The sequence below is a fragment of the Aulonocara sp. 'chitande type north' Nkhata Bay genome, linkage group LG3, assembly GCF_057382095.1.
Source record: "Aulonocara sp. 'chitande type north' Nkhata Bay isolate Kocher_YH1m ecotype deep benthic linkage group LG3, A_spYH_male_GT1.1, whole genome shotgun sequence".
Lineage (NCBI taxonomy): Eukaryota > Metazoa > Chordata > Actinopteri > Cichliformes > Cichlidae > Aulonocara > Aulonocara sp. 'chitande type north' Nkhata Bay.
Window position 1 is genome coordinate 64,465,256 of NC_141346.1, and position 21,995 is coordinate 64,487,250.

A 21,995-nucleotide genomic window follows, 5' to 3' on the forward strand; every position below is an offset into this window, starting at 1 on the left:
GTAACCGTAGTAAAGGAGACAACATCCCGTTGATGGTGGGATTATTTGAAAGATTTGCTTTAGTCACGTCACCAAATGCAGTTGAACCACCCGTGGATCCATGTTTGACCATTCTACCACTCTGAGCTCTGCCTTTGAATCATTTTATTATTATCATCATTCATTTATTCATTCTTTGGAGGGGGGTTATTTCCTAATGCCGCCCTAATAAGCTGATGTTCAAGGGGAAATATAACAGAAACTCTTTCAGTGTTATTCATTAATAAATTAACAGATAAACTGTGAAGAAGAAAAAACTGAGATTTAAAAGAGAGAGTGAGAAACTTGATCATCCATCCTCATAATACATGTTTATCAGTATCTGCTGTGACCATACTGCAGTAATAACTACAAGTCTACATTTCTGTGACTGTTGATCAAACACAGCAGGAATCTGAGCTCATCTCTGCACACAGAGCAGCTTCAGCTCTGGGATAAACTGCTCGCTTCACGTCCTTCTCAGCTCACAGACACTCATCCTGATATTTTCCTTTAACATTTGATGGTATAATTCATCTGAGTTTACACTTTATCTGCATGAATATAGAAAACCAGATCCAAACACCATAAACCATCAGTTTCAGCATGTAGAATATATTGTTGTTTCCTTGCTTTTAATTCAGAGAAAAACTCTGATTTGGATTTTCTCTGTTCTCTTTGCAACAGCCCATCCCAGCAGCAGCTGAAGCAGCTGACTGTCACAACACTGAATAACACTTTAGGAGGAATTTCAGAGGTCAGTAAAGCTCCAGTTTCAACATCAGTTAATTAATCATAGTTCATCATAAATGTGAACCTGGCTGGCACACATGTTAATGTTAGCCATTTAAATATTAGCAGTTAGCTGAGGCCACAAGAAGAAGAGGCCCTAGAAGAACAATGGATGATAAGATTAGATTTTCAAGACTAGGCAGAGACGTGTTTTCCTTTACTGTCTCTTACAGAGGAGGGAGCAGATACCAGACGAGGTCACGGAGGATTCGCAGCAGACAGCAAGACTGCCACGTCCATGCGAGAGAGCGATGGCTACGATAATCTCTGTTTTTGTCTCCCTATATAATGTTGTACAGCCCATGTGAGGGTTAACACAAACATCAGTCCTTCTACTTAAGTACCGTATTTCCCGGACTACAAAGCGCACCTGAATATTAGCCGCACAAGCTAAAATCAGGGGAAAATCCTGTTTTGTACATACATTAGCCGCACCTGACTAAAAGCCGCAGGTGTTTCAATGTTGACTTATCATATGTAAGAGAATATGCACAAAGGGAATTGTCAGGAAAGAGATGGCTGTTTGGAGACACACCCCTTTTATTAATATTTTGAAAAACAAGTTATGGGTACATATTTGCATAACTTTTTAGGTATATGTACAAGTACCGGTAATTACAAGTACGAAACATGTACTGTGCTTCATAAATTAGTAACAAATGTAGTACATAACAATAACCTATAAATAGATTCGGACTACCTTTTAGGCTCAGGTGCAGTGACACGGCTTTAACAAGAAGAAAAGTCAGTCATTCACCATCTTTCTCTTCTTCCTGCGCACTAAAACCACCAAAGTCCTCTTCTCCAGTGTCGGAAACGAACAGGCTCAGGATGGCTTCGTCATCCACTCTCTGCTTCTTTCCTTCGTTGTCACTTTCAAAACCAAAGAAATCCTCGTTGTCAGTGTCGGAGTCGAAAACCCTCAGAAGGCCCGTGGCGGTGTCCTCCTCTCCATCATGCAGCAGTCCAGCCCTTCAAAATCCGTTGGTGAACATTGATGTTTTCACACTTTTCCACGCTGTCAGATTCCACCGGTGGAGTTGAGCATAACTTGCTTTTCGCAAGTTTATCGCCGCTCATCATCCACGCCTCCCGCTGAACGCGTAGCGCTACTTTGAAGTTTGTTTTTTGTGCTACTTGTACGGCACTATGTTGCGTGGCGGATGGACACGTGACCAACATACCACTCTTGAACCCAGATACTGTGTGTCTGATCACATGCCCTTCCGCCAGGCAACGTAGTGCCGTACAACAGCGGAACAAACAAAACAAATCGTCTTACGATATGACAAAAATCATGGACAATCCATAGAAAAGCCGCACCTGACTAAAAGCCGCAGGGTTCAAAGCTTGTGCAAAAAATAGCGGCTTATAGCCCGACAATTACGGTATGTTTGACACTTTGTTTACGCCTAAATTAACTTTACTGTTAACGAGTTTTCATGTTTCTGTAATCCACCAGTGTGCTCATGCTTTTTTAAGTGAAAACATATTTTTAATGATCAAATATAATGATGTTTGTTATTTGTGGATTTTAAATGTCCTTGACAGAGACAGATGATGATCATTATCCTGCACTGTGGTCTCAGGTTTGGTCGAGCTAGCACAAAGAATGGCTATGTTGAACTTCCTCCTGGGATCTACACTAAGAAGTGAGTCCAACATCAGCAGGGTCTCTTTCCTTTATCTGGATTCACTTTAGCATTCACAGTCACGTGAAGCTTGTTATTAACTCAATAAGTCAACCCAGGGTTTCAGCTGAGCGCTCACATGAAACACATGGTGTTGGCAGCATCTGATCAATCATATTCATGGAGACGTGTATCAGCAACAGAGCAGCTGAGTTTGCAGAAGGAAGTCAAACTAAACCACAGGAACAATATGAGGAGATTACACACATAATAAAATACTAGCAGTAACACAGCTGCTGCAGACAAATCAGTCGTGTGATCGTGTGTGAGAGGAGAAGGACTGTAAAGGAGTTTGGTGTTAAAAGCTCTGTATGAATGTGGGAGACTTTGAAGGGCTTTAAAAAGGCCAATATAAAATAAAAGGCAGCAAAATTGCTGAGTGTGAAAGTCACCAGACTTATCAGACCTCTGTGATTAAGACCTGTAAGAACACCTGTTTGTACTTGTTGGCATTATATCAAACACACACGTATATTAAGCCTTTGTTTGAACTCTGGTTGAATTTGTTACTTTCAGACTGTGAAACATCACAGAGGCTGCAGCTGCAGATCTTTTATTCACCTGGAAATTTACTTTAAATGTTAGATGGAAAATGTATTGCTCAGTTTAACCAAAGTAAGAACAAGAATCCATAAACCTTCATAAAGACAAACATCTCCCCAGAACATTGAGCTGCTGAAGTGTCACTGAAGGGAAAAACTATTTGTCCTCCTCCATCCAGCAACATCTGAAACACCTGAGTGGAAGCTCCTCCCTACACTGTGTTTGAAGCAAAGCACAAAGGAGACACCTGCTGGAGCAGCTGGAGTCCTACAGACACTCAGCCTCTTCACTACACAAACACCTCCTACAACATCCACTCTTTCCACTCTGACTGCTGTGTTTGTGGAAACACTCCAACACACACCGCTTCACACACCAACATAGAAATGTGTGTGAAAAAGAGCTGAGCTGATATTAAACATGAGGATTTATTCAGAAATACAGAGTCAGGAACAACATCTAGACACACATTACCTCTCAGCAGCAGAAGAACAGCCTTTAAAGTCTATATCAAAACCCTTCGACATGTTGCTCTTTAAGGAAACACAGCTGGGTTCAGGTCCAGGAGATTCTGGCCTCTTATTGATCCTAAAAGAAAAACAATAAATGTAACAGCTTCATGAGACAGGAAGGAAAAACTGGAAATATTAAATTAAAGACATGATGAACAATCTCATAAAAATAATTTACTTACTCTTTGTCACATAACAGTCTTTTGTTAAAGTTTTCAATAATATCCTTTGAGTCGTTGCTCTTTAAGGAAACACAGCTGGGTTCAGGTCCAGGTTCTGGATTAGTTTCAGGGTTATGTCCAGCTGAGCCTGGTACGCCCCACAGCTCTGGGCTTTAAAACAACACACACAGAGGTATGAGTGTGAATAATGATGGAGCAGTGATGTGAGTGCTGAGCTGTGACATGGAGAAGAGTCATGGACAGTTAGAGATGGTCATCTCACCTCTGAGCTTTGGTCTGGCTCTCATGTTCCCCACACAGAGTGCTTTTAGAGGGAGGGACTCCCTCCTCTCTGTCCTCACACTGATCCATGCTGCTGAAAACGTCCAGATGAACAGAATCAACTCTTTGGGGATTTACTGGATGATTGAGCATCAAGACACTTTTTAATATTTTACTAATTTCTGAAGCTTTTTACCAACTTTGTTCAAATTGGTCTGCTGTCATTTTATTGTTGACAAAAAGAGATTTTGAGTTTGAGTGTTGACGTTTCCATGTGGGACTGTTGCTGCAACACCTGGGCCCTATTTCAGGAAGCCGGTTTAGAAAACTCAGAGTGAAAAACGACACTCAGGGTTGAGTAACCCCGAACTGTCCAACTCGGAATATTCGGTTTCAGAAAGGCTGATAACAATTAGTTCAATCAACGCGGAGTTGCTTTAACCCCAAGTCAAGCGCGCGCACGAGGATACATAAAGCCCTGATTAGTGGAGCACAGATTAAGCGAGTCACCATGGAGACGGAGGGAAAGAAGGCGTGGTCAATGTATTTTACAGCGCTTGAGGCCGAAATTCTGATGGCAGCATATGCCGATAACATGCAAATTTTGCGGAAAAAAAGTAACACAGCCTCAGCTGCAAAACAAAGGGAGCATGCATGGCAAAACATAGCCGACAGAGTCAATGCGTGAGTGTTAATTTAAACATTGATCTAGGGATTTCCACCCATTTAACACGTTATTTTATCATATGTTATTTTATCATATGTTATTTTATTTGTTATTTTATACATTTCATTTTGTGATGTGATGTGAGCGCAGGTGCAACCCAACAGGCCCCAAACGTGCCTGGCAGCAAGTAAAAATGAAATATAACAATATAGTCCAAACAGGTAAGGTGTAATTGTATTATGAGTCATAGTGCTTGGTCTGTTTGTCCGATGTAAATCAATTGCAGTTAGAGGCTACATTAATTTTCATTCTGTAAGCACTTATTGAAATTATCTGAGCACATTACAAGTACATATTTGCTTACTCTGTATGCTCAAATGTGACCCGTTATAGCCAACAGAAAAAAAGCGGAGGCCTGAAAAACACCACCACTCACAGAGGCTGAGCAGTTGGCCCTCAGCCAAAACAGTGGGCACCCTGTGGCTGAAGGCATCTCTGCGGGGACATCCTCTGAGTCAATAACCCCGCAAGACACAAGTGCCTACATAAGAGGTAAATTCAAAATAATACATGATGTGCATACATCCTTTCTTCACAGTCACCTTTGCAGTGCTACTCATTCATTTGATAAACTCTTTACCATAATGAATTATTTTGTAGTGAAGTTATTTTCCTACTGACTTTGCCTTCCCTCAGTCTTGGTTGTCTTTGAGAGCATAATGACAATGAAGTGTAAGGTGATTGGTATATGTTTGTTAATTGCCATTTGGTCCCTTGTAAGTTATAAGTGACCTGTATAAACCTCATATTCTATCAGTTGATGGTGATGGTGTACTGCATCTGGTGCAGCCTCCTGTTGAGCCAGACCAACATGCAGTTGTGAGTAATACTCCACAGATTATATGAGTTTACAGTAGAACAGCAATGTTGTTAATTTCTTTACTACATGAAAATAATGAAGAAACATTGACAGCTGTTACAGAGGAGGAAGCAACAGAGACACTTTGAGGTTTACATCTTTTAATACTTTGTGTACAAGAAACACAGGCGACCAATAAAGCCAGTTGAACAAAAAATCTGTTTTTTCGTCTTTCAACATGTTGAGGTGATGGGTCAAAGGAAATGATTGTGACATATGGTGTCTCTGACTGCGCTTCCATCTTGTATGTCCGTGGGAGGGTCAGGATGTTCATGGTTTGGATCACTGCTGATGTTTGGTCCAGAAGGACAGTGTTCTCCTCTAATTGTGGCAATGTTGTGAAGAATCACACATGCCACAATAATGTCACATGCCCTTTCTGGGGTGACCCTGAGTCTTTGACGGCACTGGAACCGGGCCTTAAGCATTCCGATAGTCATTTCAACTCTGGCTCTTGTCCTGCAATTAGCCAGATTATATTGCTGCTGTGGGCCCAGTTCAGGGTCAGGGTAAGGGGTAAGCAAATAGGGTAAACATGGATTCCCCCTATCACCAAGCAAGTAGCCAGTGAACTCTCCTAAGACAGAAGGATACACTTCAGTTCAAATGTCCCTGAAGCAATTGGTCTTTATATATTTTACAGTATTCTCAACTCACCATGTCCAAATGTTGTGCTCAGTGTACATTCACGAAAGATTCGTGAGTCATGAACAGAGCCTGGCCACTTGGCTTCCACATTTGTGATAATGTTGGCAGCATCACATATGATCTTCACAGTGCAGAGAACACAAATTAGCATCCATTACTATAATGAAATAATTTGTTAGTTTGAAATGCTACAGGGACCTATGTACCTGTGCATTAATGCTGTGGAAAGACTTCCTGTTCACATAGTCTCCTTCATTTACTGAAGGAGCAATGATTGGAATGTGAGTGCCATCTATACAGCCAATCACGCCTGGGAACTGTGAAAATAAATGTAAAATTTAAGTAGTAGTTCAAGTATCACCACATCATGAATTGAGTTTTGTTCATCCTGCTACCTGCAATTTTGTGGCATCCCTCTTTGATAAATCTTGTGGGTCTGTGACCGGGGAACACCACAGACGAGTGCAGGAGACGTTTCAGTGCAACTGTAACATTCCTGACTGCCCGACAGACGGTAGCCTTGGAAACGTGCTCAGCGTCACCAATATTATACAGAAAGCTCCCGTTTGCCAAAAAACGAAGTGCAATACAAATAATATGTACAGAACTGAGAGAATGTCCGCGATGTGTCACATGAGCAATATTAGGCCTGAGGATGTTATTCAAATAAATTATAGATTGTGCTGAAAAACGGTAACGTTCACACAGAAAATCATCAGGAAATGATAAAATGTCCAAACGCGCTCTAATCACTCTCTCCCGGCGGAGAGCTCTGCGGAGAATTTGGGCTTCAACATCTACTGGCTCTTCAAGGAAGGGGCACGCCATGTCTGACACTTCCTACAGTCAGGTTTCCGACAAAGAGGCGGAGAACGTCAGGGTTAGTTGAAGTAAACCTGCTAGGGGGCAGGTTAGCTTCACGGAGTGTGTCGTCATAGTGACTCACTCAGGATTAATCTAAACTCGCTTTGTGAAACTGAAAACCCAGAGTTTTCGTTAACTCAGGGTATATTGAGTTTGCACTAAACCGGCTTCCTGAAATAGGGCCCAGGCAGAGCTCTTTGTGTTTCTCGTGCATGAGGGAGAGAACTGGACAAAACTCATACTGGAGACATACAAACACAGATGTGTTTGTATGTGTGGGGGTCAAGATGTGACCCCATAAACAACTTCCCTAAACCTGCAGTCCAGCTATTGTTGGGATTTAAATATATATTCTTAATTCTTATTTTCTCATTATATTTTTTTTATTTATTTTAATATGAGAGACCTTTAGAAACTGAGCTCAGAGGAGACAAGACTAGGTTAAGGCATAAAACAATAAAAGAAGGTATGACCTCTCACATGATCCCAAGTTGTGTGTGCATGCCAGAGCACTCTGGAAGGCACACAGAGTCTTTACAGACTACTAAGGATCAAACCTCTATCATCATGCAATCGATTATAAAACTCTAAGCATATATGAGTAAATATTTCTAAGCATAAATGACAATCAACAATATTAACCTTACAATTGGCATCAGGGATTTACTTTTAGGCAATAGGGCAGTTTTACTTGCTGCTCAGCAAAAACATATTTATGTTACAGTTTTTTCAGCTAAGAAGAGCTTAAAGACTCTCAGCTTTTATACTCAAGCCCCTGTAAATAGTTGGACAAAAAAATAATTTTCTCAGAAGTGTTCATGTTCATGTTCCTTTATTCACAGATTATTTCACAGATAGAGACTGAATAACATTTGTAACCCGGCACTTTGCAAAAACCAATGACTTTAAATAAGTATTGTATTATTTGTATATAAGTCGGAATATAGTATAAATACTATGCCTAACCAGAAACTTGTGACTTTTATTAAAAAAAATTTTTAAAAAATTGATCGTTTAAATGCATTTATCTTTAAATAGTTTTTGTCATTAACCAAAATGCAGTGAGTTTATTTTCGAAATGTAAAACCTGTCAAACCCGTTTATGGTGTGAACAAAGCGGACATTTTATGACGCAGTATTTTAAAGCAGAGTCAGACATGAGAATCTAGAAACTATCAACTACATGTAGGTAAAAGACTAACTTGTGACTTTTTTTTAGCTTGTGCTGTTTCCATGAATACAAAGACAAATTGTTAAAGGAGGAAACAAAGCAAACTTACAGTTTCTTCACACACCAACAAGCTCCGCTCCACACCTGGACACTAAACACAGACACACAGGTGAGCTTCTTCCGGGAAGGAGGCGGGACTCCAGCTGAAGCTCACAGGTGGGAGGGGCTCAGCTCTGTGTGTGCTGATGTGTTAACTTTAAAAATATGCCGTCTGACTGCTCAGACTGAGTCAGAGTAAAGTTCACATGCTGACGTGTGGAGACATGAAACCTTGTTGTAGCTGCAGGTGTGAACACACTGATCCCAGATCAGTAGTGATGTGACGTTCTGTATTGAGGCTTCGAAGCGTGTGTCGAGTAATGGAGGGGAAGCGGTTCGAACTTTGCCGCGAGCCATGACAGCGATATAAACCCCTCAGACCCCATTCAAAATGTGGGTGTTTGATGGAGAGTTGCGGTTAGTGAGAGTTTGTAGACAGTTTGGAGGTTTATGAGAGTGAGTAGAGAAAGTCAGGAGAGAATGGAGCCAGCTACGAAGAGAAGGATGTCCTCCCCTGTGTGGGAACATTTTGAGCTTATATCTCCCAACAAGGTATGTAAATTTCCACAGAAGATGTATTTTCATAATACTGATGGTGCAATAAAACCTATGTTAAGCTGTCTGTACTTTTGTACAAGGTGAGGTGTTTGCTATGTGCCAGGGAGCTGGGATATAACAACAACACCTCATCCATGCTTAGGCACTACAGAGCTATGCATGAGAATAAGGGGAACACCGATTGTGGAGCAAGACCAGGTGAGCCATCAAATGCCATGATAATATAGCATGCTGTAATGTTACTAAATGATATAACAATATCATACAATGCAATAAGTGACGTGAGTGATATTTATATTTGTGCTTTGTTTTTATTGTCTTTCCTCAGGAGAACAATCTCAAATAGATGAAGACCTGGTTAGCATGGTGATTGAGGACTCCCAGCCATTTAGCATTGTGGAGGACAAAGGATTCAAAAGATTTGTCAAATCATTAAATCCTAGGTATGTTCTCCCCACTAAAAGGTCATAAAAGCAGTGAAAATTTAGTTTCTACAGAGTAAAATGTGAACAGGCAGGACTGAGGCTCAAAGCCTCAGTGTGTAGCTACACTACACACTGCTTCACAGCCACGTCGTACTTGTGAACAAAATGTTTTTACTTTCCTTTAGGCCCTGAAAGTCATGGTGGAGGCCAGGTACCAGGAGATGAAGGAGAAAGCTAAGGCCAGCATTGAGAAGGCAGCAGCTGTGAGTCTGACATCAGATATGTGGACCTCCATCAACACAGAGGCCTATCTTGCAGTCACCTGCCATTTTGTTGATGAGTCCAGCACATTAAACACCGTTGTTTTAGGAGTGCAATATTTTCCTAATGCACACACTGCAGAAAACATTGCACAAGTGAAAGGCACACTCATGGCAGAATGGGCAATTACTGACAAAGTCACATGCCTAGTAACCGATGGGGCTGCCAATATGGGGGCTTGTGCAAGGGAGCTAAGACTTAAACATGCCATATGCATAGCTCACACCCTGAACTTAGTGGTGAAGAAGGCCCTTGACCAGACCCCTGAGCTCTCTGACATCCGAGCCAAGTCCAGGAGGATCGTGGGATATTTCAGGAGCAGTACCTCTGCAAAGGTAAGTTCTTCCGTGGCTTAATTACAGTTTCTTTAATTCTACTTATGTGTATAGTTCTGCTCCCTTGACAATCTAATGTATGCTTTTTCAAATTGTATTTTGTAAGGAGAGGCTTTCAGTCGTGCAGGAACAACTAAGGAAGCCTCAACACAAACTACTACAGGAGGTGGAAACCCGCTGGAACAGCACTTACAATATGCTGGAAAGACTTTTCGAGCAAAGGGAGCCAGTGGGTGCTGCTTTGGCAAGTCTCACAACAGACATCCCACCTCTGTCATCTGAGGATTTTGGTATAATTTCAGAGTGTCTGGTTGTCCTAGCACCATTTAACGATGCAACCACTGAGCTCTCTCAGGAAAAAAGGGTGTCTGGGTCAAAGGTCATACCTTTGCTCACTATGCTGGATCATTGCCTCAATGAACAAATGGTAGAACCACCATCCATTGGATCTTCTCTGGCTCAGAAGCTGAGGATGCTATTGAGAGAGAAGCTAGATAAAATACAGACCATGAGCATTATGTTCCTTGCGACACTGCTGGACCCATGGTTCAGAAAACTCGGGTTTCTCAGCCCTACAAGAGCTAGCGAAGCAGAAAAAAGACTGAAAGCAGAATGTGCTTCCGTAATGAGGGCCTCCACCACCTCTTCCTCTGCACCACCACCACAGCCATCAACGTCACAATCTGTTGAGGCTGTTTCCCACGGTACCATTGTTATTGCATTTTAGTTGCATTTATATAAACTGAATGTTGGGTTTTCCACTGTATCTATTATTGTATGATCTACTGTACAATATAAAGCGCCTTGAGGCGACTGTTGTTATTATTTGGCACTATAGAAATAACATTGAATTGGTAGTATCTCATAAGACTCTCCTTTTTGTTTAGGTAACAACCTGTGGCGTCGCCTGGATGAGAGTGTCAGGCAGACACAGACACAAAATGTGACAGCAGACGCAAATATTGAGGTCCAACGGTACATGATGGAGCCAAATATTGGAAGGCTGGAGGACCCCCTTAAATACTGGGGGAGACAGAAATATGTCTACCCTCACTTATATAAGTTAGCACTGACATACCTGTGTACCCCTGCCTCATCTGTGCCCTGTGAGCGAGTGTTTTCAAAGGCAGGGGAAATATTGTCCAAAAAAAGAAATCGCCTACGACCTGCCACAGTGGAGAAACTGTTGTTTTTAAATAAAAACCAATGATGTGTCCCCTAAACATTAATCACTGTCCTTGCCTCAATGTTACAAAAGCATAACCAATGTCCACACCTCACCTCACAGTAAATGATCATTTCCATCTTAGGCATTTCCAAATGATCATTTTCCATACTGCCATGACTACAATATAGATGTTTTACACACTCCTTTTGTTGTTGACATTTACAGGCTGTGTGCAAAATGCCACACTCTTCAAATTCATGCCAGCTATTATTTTTACGTCCAGTAGGTGTCCTGCTAGAGCAAATGAAGCTTCATGAAGCTTCGCGTTGGGGTGAACCAATGGGATGAAAAGCTTCAGTGCTTCATGGGGCTTCATCTGCCCATCACTACAGATCAGCTCTGCTGTATTTGTAACATGAACATTTCTGCTGCAAAGCTTCAAATGTTCAGCATGTTTCTTTGTTTCCAGTCTATAGATCCAGTCACACTTTCTACCTTCACCTGTGCAGCAGAGGCGGAGGCAGACATTTGAAACCAACCGTCCAATCAGTGAGCAGCATCAACACCTGAGCTTCATTCAGACTCTGTTATTGAAGATGTTGTTGGTACAAAGTTCATCTGCTGCTCACATGAATCCTGTGATGAAAGCTTTGTTTCACTGAATGTTTCTTCAAAGCTCATTTCAACCTGTTGAAGTCATGAATGAAAGTGCAGACTGAGAGTGGATCACATGATGTTTAAGGTGTGTCATGTGACATGTTCAGTATTGTCACACATGTCTAGTTTGTCCCTGATATCATAACTGCTCAAACACTGATGATTATATTTGAAGAATTATTACTGATGGCAGCAAAGTTTGAATTGAGCTCTCTGTCTGTGCGGATTTGTCGCCCTCTGGAGGTCAAAACACAAACTGCATGATGTCACTGGTTACAGTGACATCATGCAGATATATATACATATATACACATTTATATATACACACATATACATATATCACTGACTTTCAGCTTGTTGTGTTTGTGGATATATGACTGACTTTAATTATTAAACATTCGCACATACATAAGTGACGTCATATTCAGTACTTTTGACAGTTCACTCTTCGGCCGCTCCATCTTATTAGGGAAATTCCATGTACATAAATGTAAATTTCAAAACTCAACCCCATCATTTAATTTGTTTTTGATTGAAATTGAATATTACTTAAACTCTCTTAAATTAACTTCCAATAAAAAAGGTCTATCATTGATTTAAATTCATTCAGAAATGTTTAACGAATGAGCTGTCACAACTTTCAAGTACAAAGTTGTTATGAAGTCTGTCACATTCCCCCTTTTTTTTTTCTTTTTTTCTCCTTTATTTATTTCTCCTTCTTATTTCATTGTACTGTATATTGTTACTCTTATTTGCCTTATATGTCTACTGTACAGACTGAACTGGAATGACTGACTGTTCACTTTATAATTTCAATAAAGTTTGGGGAAAAAAAAAGAAAATCTCTTCGGCCGCTCCCTTCTGCCGTATTTTGCGGCAAAATTATCCACACCCACCGCTGCGCTATGAATTGTGGGATATATGGGACCACGATGCGTGCGCCGGACCACGCTTGATATTTGGGGAAATCGACGGCGCATTTGGAGTACACTTCGAATTGGGACAGCCGTCGTCGCGTGGCGGTGACGTAACCGCACTTAAAATGCGTACTTCAAGCATGCAGACCCTGAATTGGGACAGAGCCATCAAGCCATCCTGTCACACTAAGCATGTGCAAACACAGCAGCCAACATCCTGTTGCACTGAGCATGTGCAAACACAGCAGCCAACATCCTGTTACACTGAGCATGTGCAAACACAGCAACCAACATCCTGTCATACTGAGCATGTGCAAACACAGCAGCCAACATCCTGTCACACTGAGCATCTGCAAACACCGCTCTCAGCTTCTATCTTCTTCTCCACACTCCACTTAAAAGCCCAGAACAAAGCTTGTGACCAACACAGCGCAGACAGAGGTGATGTTCACACTGTGTTTCTGGGTGTGAAACTCACCTGTGGGTGTGGCTGTTCCTCCCCTACAATCTCTGATGTCACAGCTGCTAAATTAGACTGAACTGAAGCCAGACTCAAACAGAAAACATCCTCAAAGACTTAGAGAGAGAGAGCTGCTCTATCTCTGGACCCAAAATATATGTTCCACCACCACGCTGCAATGCATCTTGGGATAGGGTGGGCCCACCTGTGCTTCAAATCCAGGGAGAAGGTGGACACGTCTGTGGGAGGCTAGGATTCTGGACGCCCTTTGCGGCCACGCTGTGATGTCATGGACCTCCAGAGGAAGCAGAGGCTGAATTTAAACACACCTGCTGACTTCATGTGTTCTGCTCTGACAGCTGCCATGTGTCACAGCGTGGATAATAAAGCCATCAAACTTCACTCAGCTCCAATAACACCATCAGTGTTTGATGTCCAGAGGATTCATCAGCTTTAACCATGATAGAAGCAGGAAGTTAAGATGAAGATGATAAACCACACTGAGCGACACACTGCGAGCAGGTTTGCAGCGATCTGAGCAAGAGCGAATGAAAAAACTGAGCGAGAGGGGCTGTTATTGAATGAATGAAGTCCTCACCTCCCAGCTTCAGTCAGACTGGTTCACCTGTCCCCACACCAGTCACACCACTGGCTGAGAACATGGATCAGCACTTGCACTTGAGCACATGGATAATGTGACTTGGAGCTCTTTTGGTTCAGAGACAGCAAGCAGTTAGGCAAAGAGAGAAGAACTCAGCCTGTGGGATTCACTGAAAGATGTCATATAAATCCTCAGCACCATCCACAAGCATTTGCATTATTTGCAAAGAACATGGAGAACATCGGTGTATGAACGCAGCAGTACTCGTCTATATTGGAAAACAACATTTACAGCTACATTTACCAGAGGATCACAGACCCGCGCAGTAAACACAAGAGAGATAAACATGTTTGTGAACACAGGTTTGTTCTTACAGATTTATGACTTAATGTCAAACTATTCTGATCTCATTTTAAAATGAAACATGTCCATGTAATGACTGCATTAACCTGATGGGCCTGAGGTCAAGTTTAGGATATAATGTTCATTTCTCCAAAAGATATTTCAGATTGGTCATACCTGATAAGTAGAAAAACTAAAAATTATCTTTGAATGGTGTTTTTGTGTTTATTTATTTCTAAATGCTTGGACTGGCCAAAATGAAAAGGATTAGCAATGAGTATGTAACACTGGTGGTGCAATACTAGTAATGGGCATGTAAGACCTGTTAGTGCTACTTCTTGCCTTCTTTGCCTGTAGTACGGCAGTATAGTTACCTTTAACCACAGTACGAGGACAGAAGGGAAATATGGACCAGATCAGACAGGTTCTAGATTTGTAGGAGCTAAGGGTGTATGACAACAGAGGACTTGTACACAGTAGGTGTAGAAAACACAATTGCATTTATTAGCAATTATTAAAGTTGTGCACATTTAACAAAAGTAGAGTGCGCTTCTTGAAAATAAAATAAAATAAAATAAACCCCACAAATGGTCGACCCAAGGATATATTGTCTTTTGTGTCTTTTTTAAAGTCAATTTCAGTCTTTCAATGTTCAATAGTCACTCAGTGTGTTTGTAACCAGTCAGGTTACAATCTACCAGTTCATCCGGCTATTTGGGCTGGGCTCGCCATCCAGTACTGGAAAAGGGATCCTCGATTCTTCTCAGGTCCTCAAAACCAATCCAATCCAAATAAGCAAAGGGAAAAAACCTGACCTGGGGACCAGGCCAGAACACAGTAGTTCAACATTTAAGCTATCATGCCTGTAACTTATTATTACTACTGGTTGCTTGTAGTGCTTCTAAATTTCTTTCAAAATATTCTATGTTGTACAACAAATTATTCTCATTTCAAAGGGAAAAAGTGCATAGGAAATACACATTTAAAACAATACTAAATAGCTCAGCAGTGCATTAAAAATACACATTGGCTTGAGACTTTTCCAAGTTTCTGTCACGGTCTGGCTGGCAGACCGTGGGGAGATGGGGGAAATAGGACCCAAACGCCGGACTCTTCAGTGCAACAGTGTTTATTTACAAGGTGGTGAAGTAAACAACAATGAATCCCCAGTTTCCCAGACTCCCGTGTAGTGTCTTCTTCCCTAAAGTCCCCGTGTAGTGCTCTCTGCTCCAGTGTCCCTGCACTCCCCGTGCTCACTGCTCCTTCTTGTCCCACACTCCTCCTGAGGGGAAAACAATAGAGGCAGCCGTTACACACTTGTCCCAGCAGGCATACACTCACACTTGACTATGTTAGAAGACTGACGTGTAGTCCAACGCAATAATCCAGCATCGGTGGAAGCTCCATCACTCATCTAAATAGCTCCCCCGACGAGCCCAGATGAGGAGCAGGTGTGCGGCCAGGACTTCGGGTGTGGCCAGCCCTCAAGTTATGCCCGCCCCCAGGGCTGAAGGTGCCTGTAACTTGACCACAGCAGAAAGGCAATACACACACATACCTGCCTACATACAGATGTGCATAGGGGCAGTGCAGACAACACACCAAATAATAATAATAATAATAATAATAATAATAGTCACAGTCCCCACTGCCCACGGACCCCGAGTCCCCAGAGCCGGGTCCGTGACAGTTTCAGCTAAGTACAGTGCAGGTGAAGGCACTTAATTTCACGTTGCTAATACTTAATTGTGCAGAACTATAATTAGCACCATGAGAAAAGTGAACATGTGCTAACATAACAACTTCGCACAAAACCATACATCAATACCACAGTAATGTGACATAAACCTTTAAAGAACATCTCGTATAAAGTGCAGCAGACTCAGTGCTAATTGCTTTAGCCTCGGAAAAGGCACTTTCATTGCAAAATGGCTAACGGAAGTTAGCATCGGAGCTAGCGGCAAGTAGCATGCTATGCTAGCGCACGTGTTTGGGTTTTTTTGGGGGTTTTTTTGCGATCAACTTTTTTTTTTTTTTATTAACAATTGAAGCAATACAGTCACAAACAACATAACACATTATAGAGCAAATGAAATCTCGTGGAGGATAAAAAAAAAAACACAGTCAATACAACAAAACTAACAGCAAGGATATGGGGGGACGGGGGCTAGACAAAAAATCCACAGTATTAACGGGGAAGAATTAAAAAAAGAGCACAGGTTGATACACAATAAAGGTAATAATCAAAACAGTAGCAAATGGGAAATGTCATCATAGATTGTGGCAAATCTGCTTGACTTCAGTTTTTTAAGTGACATGAAATAATGTTTAAAGTCATTGATGAACCATGTAAAGGATGGTTTTCTATTCCTCCATTTACAACAATGTATATAGTATTTACCTAACAGGATGACAATGTTAATCACAGTAGAGACAGATGGATGTTGTTTAGCCATATAGAAAATAATATCAGAAATATTAAACTGGGGAATATCGTTGATCTTGAGGGATAACCAACTGTGTAGTTCTAACCAAAAGGCAGCTGATACAGGACATGAGAAAAACAAATGGTGTAATGTTTCACAGGCTGAATCACAAAATGCACACTGATCAACCTCAAATTTAAACCTCCTCTTCAAAAATTCAGACACAGGATATATATTATTAATTATCTTGAAATGAGTTTCTTTTACTTTTGGGGAGACAGGCCACTGAGTGAATTTTGAGAACGCCTTTTCCATGAGTGACTGGTCCCCATGAAGGGCCTGCAAATATCTACCTGAGTTAAACCCCTGGAAAAGAATAGATTTAAAATTCACACTGATAAATTTATTGTTACATTTACTATCATTTAGGATGGAAAACAACACTAAGCTTTCTGTCTTTATATGCTGGCGATAATCAAGCATATCAAAAATCAATCTAATGTGATTGTGTATATGTCTTCCTTTTATAAACGCCGACTGACATTCATCCACTAAATGTGATAAACAATCATTTAAGCGGTTCGCATATACATGAGCCAGTAATTTATAATCATTACACAGAAGGGTTATGGGTCTCCAATTATCCAGAAGTAGTTTGTCTTTGTTGGGTTTTGGAATTAAAGTAATTAGACCTTGTTTCATTGTAGGTGAAAGATTAGTTGATGAGATACATTCTAAGTAAGCACTGTAAAGAGTTAATCTAATGTCATGCCAGAAAAAGGAGTAAAATTCCACTGTTAGCCCATCAATACCTGGTGATTTGCCCCTGGGCATTTGTCCGATTGCCCTGTCCAGCTCTTTGATTGCAAGTTTACTCTCCATACGAACCTTTACATCCACATCCAATGTCCCATTAAGGCCTCTTAGACTTTCCAGAAACACAGTGCCATTCTCCATTGAATAGGTTGACTTGTAAAGGTTACTGTAAAAATGAAGTATTTCCACGTTTATTTGGTCATGGTCCTCAGTCAAAACCCCCTTGATATTCAGTGATTGGATCTTCTTATTTGATTGTCTGTATTTCTCTAAATTAAAAAAGTAGGAAGAGTTTTTCTCACCCTCCTCAATCCACCGGGCTCTTGAACGAACATAGGCACCATTGGCTTTCTCTAAGAACATTTTGTCTAGTTGAGATTGAAAAGTGTTTAGTTGTATATGTTCGTCCAGAGATAAATCCTGTTTGCAGCATAGCCTGTTAATTCTTTCTATAATGCTTTGTTGCTCCTGTCTTTTCTGTTTAGCAATGGATTTGCTAATTTGAATTGCTACCTGTTTAACTTGGAATTTAAACCATTCCCATTTGCTCACATGTGACATATCTAGTTTAACAATTTCTACAATTAAATTTCTCACTTCAAGGCAGAAGTTGTCATTATGCAGAAGGTTGTTGTTGAATTTCCAAATAAGGGATTGATGTTTCACCTTGGTTAATGAAATGAATAAGGAAATCAAACAGTGATCAGTTAGAGGGGAAGCTGAGATTTCACACTTAGAAATGTTGTTGATCAAATTGTTAGAGACTAACCAGTAATCAATCCTGGAACACTGACCATTATTAGATGAATTAAACCAAGTAAATTGAGATACAGATGGATTTTTCAGCCTCCAAGCGTCACAGAGACTAACTTTGTTGACCAAATTAAGGATACTTTCATCGTAACTGTGGCATGAGGTCCTGGATGGAAGACGATCAACAGAGGGATCAGGAGCTAAGTTAAAGTCTCCCCCCACAACAACTTTGTCAACAAGATAGCTCAATTTCCATTGCTCTAACTGTTCGCAAAGGAAGGTTAGAAGTTTCTTATTCTGAGCTCTATTAGTATAACCATATACACACAGCAGAATGTATTTTGAACCATTAATCTCTGACACTATCATCAGCCAATGACCATCAGAATCACTTTTACAGTCTATGACATTTCCCGGAAACCTATTAAATAAAATCATCACTCCAGCTGAGTTAGACGTACCATGACTAAAGAAAACAGATTCACCCCACTGTGTTTTCCAGAACTTTGTGTCTGCCTCTGCCGAATGGGTCTCTTGTAGAAAGACACAATTAGCCTGTTGCTCCTTGCAAAAAAGAAAGATAGCCTTACACTTCACAATGTTTCTTAGCCCCCTGACGTTCAAAGAAATAACAGATAACATATAACACTATTACAAAAGTATTGGGGAAAAAAAAGAAACTTAAGAAGACACGCAGGAACGAGCAGCTGTGTCCTGTATAAAAGAACTATTCAGTGCAATAACCCATAACAACCGGGAAATTTTTAATTAAATGACATGCTAAGCAATAGGCTTAATCAACAGCAGCATACCTGAGAGGTGAAAAAGGTCACACAAAAGAAAATCAGTTCGGGTCCACTCTTTGGTTATCAATCAGAGCGTAGCCGTCCTTCAAAAACGCTCTCTTTCCCTTACTCCTGGCGTCCTGGACCAGCGGCCACAGCTTCACTCGAGCCTCCCGATCTTCCTTGGAGAAGTCTTCCTTGAAGCGGATGTTCATCTCCATGCCTCGATTTCTTCCAGACGTCGTCCCAGACCGTTCTCATGCCAAACTGGATAATTATGGCTCTCGGGGACCCGGAAGATGCAGCGTTCCCCTTCTTTCCCAGCCGATGAACAGTATCAACAGTCTCTCTCAGTTTATCCACAGACAAGGGCACAACTCTGGTGAGAATCCCGATAACTGACTCTCTCGTGTTTTCATCATCTTTCTCAGGAAGACCAGTCAGCCTTAGGTTCCATCTCCTCTTATATCGAGCATGTTCCTCACAGGAGCTGCGCAGGGATTTGTTTTCTTTCTGCAGCTCACCAACTTTCTCCTGGAGTTCTACTATACTCTCTTTATTTTTTCTTATTTCCGCCGTGTTCATATCAATGCGCTTTTCAAACTCACGCAGCAACGCCGTCTGTTCATCCATCTTATGCTTTAACACATTGACTGCTTGCAAGATAGCTGCGGCGGTGTCCTCTTCCTCCAGCGGCTGCGCTCGCACCCCTCTTGCTTTCTTCGGGTTAGGGCTTTTCGTCGGAGTGTGAGCCCAGTTGATTCTGGAGTCATTGGAAGTTATGTCAGTGATCTCCAAATCTTGAATATCCTCCTCATCACACGCCTCTCTCAACACCGAAGCGTTGTAGTCATGATCCATCGTGGTCATAGGACAAGTATCAAAATTAACCCCGGAAAAATTACAACTTAAAGCTGGTTTATAGTTAATTCTTCAGTGGCTGGTTGAAGTGCACAAAAAGCGCAAAAGACGGGTTATTGCTTTTAATAAATTCACAGTTTCAGGACAAAAGAAAGCAAAAAAGTTCGGACGCCTGCAGTAAAGTTGCTGCACACTCCGCCATCTTGTTTCCTCCCCTGAGGGAAGAGGTCTCTCAGTCCTGACAATCCACATTTTTTTTAATTTATTTTTTTAAGGAACTTTATTTACAAACAACAGTATAACATACAAGGCACCATCATTAATCCGAATATGTAACATCCTCGGTTGAGCATTATTGCAAGAAAGAAAAGGAAGAAAAAAACAAACAAAAAAAATAAAAATAAATAAACACAAAGCCAAAAGAGCTAGCACAAAAAGAAAGAACAGTCGTTGAAGGATTTGAACCAAAGGCAAAAAATAACATGAACAAAAAAGGGCAGTCAAGATTATAAATTAGGGAGGTTTCTTTTTTAACATAGATTAAACTCTTTAAATAAAACAACAAGTTTATGAGCTTTCTTGTTATTCACAAGTTTCAGCGATTTAGCCCAGAGTTTAAAGTCATTCAGCCATCTGTTTATACATGGTTTAGCTTTAAAGTATCTGCATTTCTGAATAAAAAAGATTTCCCATTAACAAAAACGTCCTAATCAACAGGTCGAAATCTGCATTCTCAGCAAGAATTCCAAACTTTATTACTGTCACCGTCAAATGTGGTAACTGAATTCTCCTGGACTGTAGCCAGCTCCACATGTCAGTCCAGAAGGAGTGCACTGATTCACAGTAGAAAAACAAGTGATCCAGACTTTCAATATCATTTTCACAAAATGTGCAGGCGTTCACATCTAAGTTAAATTTCCGTCTTAAGAATTCATTGGTTGGATAAACCTCATTAATGATTTTAAAGTGAACCTCTTTTACTTTAGGGGAAAGAGGAAGTGAAGTATACTTTTTTCTTATCGCCTTAACCTCCATGGTCTCAAATTCTTTAAGGATAAAATTTCTTTTAACCGGATTAGGGCAAATTTCATTTATCAAAATATAACTGATCACTTTGTTTGTAAACCTGCTATCACCAAATTCAGCTCCAGCTATGCAGAGCTGTTTGACAATCCACATTGATGGTACATGAGCATCTGGCTGCAGCCACAGGGGGGCGCCATATTGCGACCGGAAACACGTCACTTCAGTTAAATCGACTTTGACAGCGAAAACTAAATTGCATTTTTGTTACTATTGATGCTGCTGATAAATAAATTTGAGTCTAAGTGTTTTTTTTTAACAATCTGGGTTCATTGAAAAAAATCACCATCCCTTCAGCTTGTTCGTGGCCAAAAGTGTCCATGTGTTATGTGTTTGTTTCTTTGCTACTTTTTCTGCATAAAGTTTTTTCATAAATATAAAATAGTCATTACTTTTTACATTTTTAATCCTTCAAACACCCTTTTCTAGTACAATGCACTTGTTTGAAGACAACCTCAAAACTCACCATTTCATATACCAGCAGTGCTACTGGACATTATTGTACAGCGGTCCCTCACTGTAACGCGGTTCACCTTTCGCAGACTTGCTGTTTCGCTGATTTTTTTTTTCTTTAACAGCACATTGTGTTGTGCGTCCTGATTGCTGTAGACCATTGTCAATCAATCTAGTGCCGCGTATTTTTGTTCTAATTATTTAAAATTTTAACTGAAAATTTATGCGAAGTAACGGTGCTGTTAATTCTCATGTTGGCAATGCTGATAATGTGGGTGATGACGGCGGTGAATGCAATCACACACCATCCTCTACAGAATGGTTTGATGAAACTGGTGATATTGATGCCACACCTTCTGAAGGGCATTTTGACATTGATGAGCTTCTTTCACAATCTGTACTTTGGTATCAAGCAATTGACAGTGTTAATGACGACCTCCTGTTGTCACCTACTGCGCATTCTGATGCAACTGGTAGTCTTGATGTTGTGTCCTCTGCTGACCATTTTGACTCTCATGAGCATCCCCCTTCTCCTAGCAATGATTTTGATGCAGGTGTTGATGTATTAGATAATACGAATGAAAGTGACACTGTGCAGATTGGCGGCAGCAGTGGTGATGGCAGCGGTGGGGTTAGGAGTAGGGACATGCCTCATTTTAATTCCAGA

At 40.9% G+C, this 21,995-nt stretch overlaps 2 protein-coding genes, 1 long non-coding RNA gene and 1 pseudogene across 6 annotated transcripts in view; 2 read left to right on the forward strand and 2 right to left on the reverse strand.

Annotated features, from left to right (window-relative positions):
- LOC147336563 (uncharacterized) overlaps nucleotides 1-21,995 on the forward strand; it is a 420,745-nt gene that overhangs the window by 37,956 nt on the left and 360,794 nt on the right. The gene's annotated exons all lie outside the window — the stretch shown is intronic.
- LOC147336566 (uncharacterized) lies at nucleotides 2,961-8,425 on the reverse strand. Of its 4 annotated transcripts, none has more exons than XM_086285491.1 (4): nucleotides 8,378-8,423; nucleotides 4,001-4,093; nucleotides 3,739-3,888; nucleotides 2,961-3,632 (listed from the first exon to the last, which is right to left on the reverse strand). In XM_086285491.1, the coding sequence occupies exons 2-4, from the start codon at nucleotides 4,087-4,089 to the stop codon at nucleotides 3,515-3,517; spliced, it is 357 nt and encodes a 118-aa protein (XP_086141617.1). In that variant the 5' UTR covers nucleotides 4,090-4,093; nucleotides 8,378-8,423; the 3' UTR covers nucleotides 2,961-3,514. The 4 variants fall into 4 exon arrangements, 2 of the variants coding, with proteins under 2 accessions (XP_086141617.1, XP_086141616.1); XR_015128290.1 differs by lacking the exons at nucleotides 2,961-3,632; nucleotides 3,739-3,888; nucleotides 4,001-4,093 and adding exons at nucleotides 5,695-6,162; nucleotides 6,243-6,354; nucleotides 6,440-6,550 and having other exon boundaries at nucleotides 8,378-8,425; XM_086285490.1 differs by lacking the exon at nucleotides 8,378-8,423 and having other exon boundaries at nucleotides 4,001-4,811.
- LOC147336567 (zinc finger BED domain-containing protein 4-like) lies at nucleotides 9,548-13,665 on the forward strand. The gene is made up of 4 exons (XM_086265374.1): nucleotides 9,548-10,006; nucleotides 10,113-10,710; nucleotides 10,894-11,112; nucleotides 13,568-13,665. Exons 1-4 carry the CDS (start codon nucleotides 9,548-9,550, stop codon nucleotides 13,663-13,665), a joined length of 1,374 nt encoding a protein of 457 aa, XP_086121500.1.
- On the reverse strand, nucleotides 18,817-19,792 carry LOC147336568 (uncharacterized; annotated as a pseudogene).